This window comes from Pygoscelis adeliae, unplaced genomic scaffold (assembly GCF_000699105.1).
Source record: "Pygoscelis adeliae isolate BGI_AS28 unplaced genomic scaffold, ASM69910v1 Scaffold402, whole genome shotgun sequence".
Classification (NCBI taxonomy): Eukaryota; Metazoa; Chordata; class Aves; order Sphenisciformes; family Spheniscidae; genus Pygoscelis; species Pygoscelis adeliae.
Genome location: NW_008824411.1, coordinates 4,786,505 through 4,793,723, shown reverse-complemented (window position 1 = coordinate 4,793,723; position 7,219 = coordinate 4,786,505). Strand labels below are relative to the sequence as shown.

The following is a 7,219-nucleotide window of genomic DNA, read 5'->3' as shown; positions in this document are numbered from 1 at the left end:
TGTCTCTTCCTGAAAACACAGAGAATAAGTATTTTAGCGGCTTCACTGGGGGGGGGCTGACTTACAGTCAGTCCCTTAATGGTGCAGCAACACCTGGAAGCACTGTTTAATGCAGCGTCACATTAATTGTCTCCAAAAACAACCCACCCTGAGAGGTGCCCATTGAAAAAGGCAGATTATTTCATAATCAGCAGTGGAGCACACAGGCTAAACTACCCCACCAGGAAGTGCACTGTTCTGCTGTGGGTCCTTGGAGGAACTGTGAAAGCATCTGGTGCCTTTCTCCCATTGTCCCCTATGAGGGAAAGGTACAAAGGGCTAAAACAGCCCAGTGAAGAACTGCAGCTTGTTGGTAGCTCTAAAATCCACTGAGCAACACATAATAATCCAAAAAAGAAACCCTAGGCAGAGGACAGAAATCAAGGACTAAGACACACCAAAAACTAACAGTGAAGCTACAGGAGGTCTGCACAGTGCAGACTGCCTCTCAAACAGAGGGGCTTCTCCCCCATGTCCACCCTGCATTGAGATCCCTGGAAATGTGACTGCTGCTGAGCTGCCAGATCTGGCTCTCTGCTAACCAGAATCCCGCTGCTTGACACCAGCAGCACTTGACCCTGGTGCTCTCACACACCAGTGACTGCGTATTGCATCCCTTTTCTACAAGAAAAGCAGGACAGCCTTGACGCCCAGGACTTGGCCACACAAAGAAGAGAACTGCTCTCCCACATCAGAAATCCTACAGGACACCCACCACTTGGGGAGAGTTCCAGTCACAGTCTGGGTTTGGAAGACCTGCACTGAGCACCCAGTTTAGAAAATCTGAACCTAGCTCACTTCAAACAGCAAAGAGATGCTTTGTGTTAAGGAAGGACAGCCATGCCGAGCACACCCAAACTGTACCTTGTTATCCTGCATGTCTCTGTTGGCTCCATTTTTCAGCAGCACTAGTGTCGCTTCCACGTTGTTGACAGCAGCAGCCCAGTGAAGAGCAGATTTACCTGCAAGGAAACCCAACAACTTCAGTAACAAACCGAGGAGCTATTTTCTAAAGCACCAAGATGGACAGAGTACACTGAGGGAAGAAATCAACTGCAGTGCAGCTCACAGCATGTAAACAGGTCCTGAAGTCACATTTACACTTTGGAAATCACCATGCTGTGACATACCCCTATGTTACCAAACTGCAATGGGACTTCCAGCACTTGCTGTGGGATTATTTTATTTTTATTTTTTTAAATATCCTACCCACAGAGTCATGTCTGCAGTCCAGAAAAACCCAGCATATCTAACCCCATATTTCTTCTGCTTCTCTTCCAGGGCTGTCTAACCAAGCCACTGTGCAGCAGTCTGCAGTTTATTACTGCTGGGAGGACTTCCACAGGAGAGCCTACTGTCTGGATTTAGCTACAGAATTTATGAGCAGCCCACACTCTGGTAGAGCAGAAGCCCACCCCTCCCTTGCTCGCACCATGACAAATGTTTGCCCAGGCCAATACGTTGTGTTCACATTACCATGGTCATCTACGGCGTTCACATCTGCCTGGCAATTAATTAGCTCAGCCACCATTCCTTCCACAGCCAGCCGTGCAGCCAGAATTAATGGGGTTGTTCCATCATTCATTCGAGCATCCAAGTCTGTCACTCTGTTACGGATCAGGATCTGGACAACAAGGGAAGACAGATTTTTTTTCAATATCACTACAGAGCAAAACTGAGGATTTGGCAGAAACTCAAGAGAAACTTTATAATGAAAAAGCAGCCTGAGCACTGAAATGCAAGGACCCAGATAACAGGTGACAGAGGCAAACAGACCAAATAAATACATGCCAGATGATTTATGCATGCTGAGTTCTTCAAGCTATGAATACCTGAGAAAACTGGATGTAAAATACAGTTTCGCCATCACACTGTGGAAAGCATGAGAGCAAGGCTGTGAGTGAACAGAGCACAGCTTGGGCAGGCTCATGTAATTACAGAGCACAGCTACTCTAAAAGGGGTTCTTCAACTGCTGTACCTGGAAGACACCCTGGGCATCAGCAGCTACAGCTGCGTGCAGGGGAGTCCGTCCCATGTTGTCCCGTGCGTTAGCATCTGCACCGGCATCCAGCAAACGTTTTGCAGCATCTGCTCTTGAATAACGGGCTGCTAAGTGCAGTGCCATCTCCCCAGTACGGTCTGTTTGGGCCTGCAGATTGGCGCCTTGATAGATCAAATCTGTTATTATATTTGCTGAGGAATCTTCTGCATCCTCATCATCCTCGCTAATATCAGAACTGCCTGCACGCAGAGATGCCAACATAAGCGGAGTACATCCATCTGCAACAGAAGAGATGTGATCATAGTAACCTGAAGGTGACAGCAAAGGAAAGGAAACCCTCACACAATCCCTTCCCCTTGAGCACCTACAGCTAGAGACAATCCCTCCAGTCACTTTAACTCAGATGTCGTCTCTTATCTTAAAGCCCGACAGTTAGCGAGTTGTTTTCCTTCCAAGCAGGACTTTAACACTTACTGCAACCCCAACAGAACTTAGATACTTCTCAAATAAGTAAGACCATTATAAAACAAAAAACGTTTGCTGCTAAAGTGAAAAACTTCCTCAAAATGTAAAGGCTAGCTAAGTTCCTAAAGAGAAGCAAGGGCTATAAAAATCAAAGACTTCAGATGAGACTAAGTATAACTATTCACGTGGATGTTCTAATCACATACGTGGGGAAAAGAAACCATTTACAGAGAAAAATTACTGGACAACTACCCACCAATGGGTAGGCATTGCAGATAGTAACCTGAAGAGAAATGCAGACAAAAGCCTTTATATCTATTACACACCAAAGTCTTCATTAGAAGGACCCTGAAATTGTGAGTCAAGCACTCAAAGCTGAAAAGCACCACAGTATGACTGCCTGAACCAACCTCATTTTGCTTTTAATAACATCCATGGCCAGAGCCTTAAACAAACTTATCAAGCATGTGCTGTAGTTTCACAGAAGTACACCATGTAGGAAGGGACCCTGGAACGGGATCTAATCCAGTATTATTCACTGGTGTACCAGTAGCATCCTACGCATGCAATGCCTTGTTCCCCACATGCCCCTCCATGGCCGCATGGACTGTCCACAGCTACAAATTTCTGGAAGTCTCACCACAGTTTGAGTGCTTTGAAAGATACTTGTGTTTCTCCACAAGTCTCCAGTGATGGGCTCACACTGATGGGACATCCACAAAGGCTAAATTCACATTCATCTAACCAGGATCCTTCCATTGCCACCGGAAGGAGGAAGGCTCCTCCAAACCTCTAATTTAACTTAGCTGCCTTTGAAGAACCTCCCCTCCCTGTCTGCTGATCAGAGAGGGTGGTCCAGAAAGACTAGCTCATGCTGCTGATTTTTCGCCCTTGTTAATGAAACACCTCCACATATTTTCAGCAACCTATCAAATGCCAAGTGCTTCAGTTTCAGCACACTCTGAACTTTACAGCATATTCATTACCTAAAACCAAAGACTCCAACTGTAGACACTAATGCTTGCTTACTGATTTTACTGCTTTACTCCACACACATCGTAGGCACCTGGAAAGTAAGAGGGACAAAGATGGCAGCAGAAGTGAAAAATTCTGTGCTAAGTGCCCCGCTGGAGCTCTGCAAAGGTGAACACAAATTTTGCTTCTCCAGCGTGGCTTGCTAGCAGAAATTCAAGACAATCTTTCAGCAACCGCCTGATTTGTGATGGCAGAATTAGGATTCTGTGCAGATAAACAAGGCGATGATCTCCTGTTGAAAGTAACATACAGAGTTCTAATGCCCTGACCCACTTCCTGACTTCTGATCACCAGGCTTTCCTGACTATTTTACGGCAGTTCCAAAACTTTCTAAAGATCTATCGTTCTACCACAGGGAACAGTGTTGAGCACCCGCAGAGATCAGGGCTGTGGCCTCCAGCTCTGCTCCCCAGCCAGGCTGGCGGCAGCAGCAGCATGCATGCTCCTCCTAGTGGCTCACACTCACAGGACACACAGGCTTTTGCCCAGCTACTTTCTCAGGATTTGTTGGACGGCAGCGAAGTGCTGACGTATGGGCCTGGGTTCAGTTCCAAGATCCAGTCCTGTCTATAGACCCTCTTGCCTGTTGTCCAAGGCTATACCTCCTTTTGTGCTTCTCCCTCCCACTGCTGGCTCTGCTTCCTTGTCCCAGATGAATACTTCTCAGTATTCAAGTCAGGCTGTGGTCTCCTCCGTACTGCCCCAATACAAAGAACAGAGAGACGGAGCACAGAAAGGAGCTTTCCTTTTCTCCAGCACCGCAGCCCTGAGAAAAGCACTCGCAGGAAAGGTCTTGCTTGCTCAATCACTGCAGTAGTCCTGGATGGATCATGCCTAGCTCCTCTATAGGGACACAGCTATAGTATGCATTAAATCCTTGGAAAAATTAGCTGCCACCTTCCAAAAAATGTCTTAGGAATGTGCAGCTCTTTTCAGAGCTTTATAAGTTGGCCACACACGGGTAGTTTTATGAGGCTAGCAAAAAGCACATCGAGCTAGACTGTCACAATTAAGTGCTTGATGGACTACTAGAAAAAAGCTGAGGACGCAATGTCTTTTTTCCTCCTTCAAGCTTGTTCTCTGAAATAGCTGGAAAAGAACCCAAAAGGATCCAGCCGGGGGCAGACACACAGCATGGAAAATTCCAGTCTGAACCACTGAAGTTTTAGTAACTGAAAAAGAGGGGCATATAATAGGGACAGTTAATCAGTTTTAATTATAGGTGGTGTTACCAGTTACGCCTGTAATTGCATTACCCTGGTTACACACTCACAATAACTCCAGTGAAAAGAATGTCCTCACCACTCTGGGGGACACAGAGAAAGAACAGCATGGGGAGACAAAGGTGAGAGCAGCATTTTATAAAAACTCTTCTGTTTGCTGTCTTTCAAGAATGCAGTCCCTCAGTAAATGTAAAACTTGGAGTGAGATGGTAAAGCCAGAAATTCACCAGATAGGTACAACTGAAGGACTCATATAGGCACAATATACTGAAAGCTGGGATGTAAAGAACCCACTGGCAAAGTCTCTAGGCAACACTTCTGTAGGAGACGACCTCCTGGATCCCCCTAAACTCCAGAGACCGCAGAAGGTGCTGGATTAAGAGAGGGAACAACCCCTTAGTACACCGAGGCATTTCGACTTGCCTCTCCTCCCTCCTACAAAAGATCTCTACTGTTCTACCTGCCACCTGCGGCCAAGATCTAACTCACCCAGCTTCAGATGGCTCCAACCCAGACACCTGCACCCAAGTCAGTCATCCTCAACACCCTTTGTAATTAGGGGCAGCAAAGCACTACTGCAGTAGTGAGCCATCCAGTCTTCAGGAGACTTCTGCTTGAGACAGAGATGAACTGCCTCTCAGAAGTGCCTATTCCTTCCCTCTGCCTGCAAAGGAAGAGGAAGGTGGCCAGGGCAGATGAACAGCTATGTTAACTGTGAGGAATCCTACCCCTCCTTACTAACTCATTACTCCAACACTTCTCAGGACTTTTAAAACTATTTCTTCCCCTGACAGTAACTCAACTGCTTGCTTCTGATGCCACAGAGGGAGATAGCTTACAGCAGCTTGCTGCAAGCTTCACAGTTGCATCTGAATGGCAGGAAAGCAACTTGCAGGTCAGTATTATTCCATTGCTATTGTTGGACAAAGCTTTGAGTGAACGTGAAAATAAGCAGTCTGAAGTCTTAAGAACGTTATTGCCTGCACTTGGAAAGCTTTTACCCCACCACACAACTAGAAGCTTCAATAGGGGAAATAAAGAAAAGCTTAAATTTGGCAGAAACCGATGGTTTATGTTCTCACACTTGTTACACAGAAATCCCTCCTTCTCTGTGCTTTGCATTTAGGAGAGCTAACGGGTCAATGAGCAGAAAAGACAATAGAAGGGAACTGAAAGAATGGGTCCAGTCATCGTTAAATTGCATGGAAATATTCCCACTAAATCCAATAAAAGCAGTTGCAGCAATATCATCAGAATCACCTCTCCGCACATGAACAAGAGCCATGCTTGCAGCTCTTCCCACCAGGATAAAGTTCTTGGTCAGCTCTCTCCTCTCAGAACACAGGAATCAGTTATTACCAGATGACCCACCCAGTCCCTTACCAGCTTACACAGCCTTAGTGCTACACTTAAGAAAAGCAGCATAGCATTCTTACTTCATCTAGTCATTTGAGACTGAAAGAGAGCAAGCCTGTGTGTGCATGTGCGTGTTAAAGAAGTCTCCTTCAAAGTTCACAGTGTGTTACGAATTCAATGAGTTGATCACCATAAGCTGAGGATATAAATCAGTGAATAAAAAAAATCATTAACAAGCTTGCTGCATTGCTGCCCTGTTCCAGCACAGATGTCTCACACACTGCTAATCAGGGTATACTGTCTGCCAGAAGTCATCTTATTCAGGAAAAGTCCATCCTTGCTTCCACCCCAGACAACAGACACCTCAGATATAAACACTGCTAAGCTGGTCCTTAGCAAAGTCTGGCATAAATCTCTGCAGTGATCCAGCTGGAGAAGCTGGGGGTTATTTCCAGCACAACTATGCATTCCAAATTTCTGCCGCAATGGCATTCTGACAATATCTTTTAGGCATGCATTGTTATAAAAGAGATCCTATAGCTGTAGTTCCTACAGGTGATTGCTAAGTGAACTCTTTTTCTCCTGGTTAGATGATACTCCATGTGCTACAGACCACGATCCAATCTCTCCAGCTTTCTTTTCTGGAGCGCATATGAGCTTTCCTTGAGTACCATAAAATTTCTGCTGGTGCTCCTGTATACTCCATATAATTTTTAAACATTAGCTGTCCCCACCATTGGAGACAGGGGAGGTCAGTGGCTGGCTGGCAGAACACATGGACACTCAAGAGTACTGACCTGGCCCTCTGACATTGACATCCAGAACATCCACTTCTTGATCTGCTTGAGGTGGTGTAAGGGCTAGCGACGTGCTCCCACAGACGTCTGCTGCCTCCAAGTGCTGCTGCGTCCACTGGCGCTGATCTATCTGCTCATCCCCTTCCGGGAGCAAGGCTTGATCCTCAGCCTGAGCAGTTGGAAAATAAGCAGTTGCTTCAAAATGCTCATCAAGTGGCCAAAGACACTGAACATTCTTGGTTTTTTTTTTTGTTTTGTTGGAGGTTTTTTGGTTTTGGGTTTGTTTTTGGTTTTTTTTTTT

The 7,219-nt window shown here is 45.9% G+C and overlaps 1 protein-coding gene across 1 annotated transcript in view; it reads right to left on the bottom strand.

The window, feature by feature from the left end:
* NOTCH2 (notch 2) overlaps window positions 1-7,219 on the bottom strand; it is a 96,526-nt gene that overhangs the window by 2,088 nt on the left and 87,219 nt on the right. Inside the window, exons 29-32 of the mRNA XM_009320694.1 lie at window positions 6,919-7,087; window positions 2,019-2,320; window positions 1,516-1,663; window positions 879-1,001 (exon numbers count right to left, since the gene is read on the bottom strand). Coding sequence (XP_009318969.1) covers window positions 879-1,001; window positions 1,516-1,663; window positions 2,019-2,320; window positions 6,919-7,087 — 742 coding nt within the window. The remainder of the gene's footprint in view (window positions 1-878; window positions 1,002-1,515; window positions 1,664-2,018; window positions 2,321-6,918; window positions 7,088-7,219) is intronic.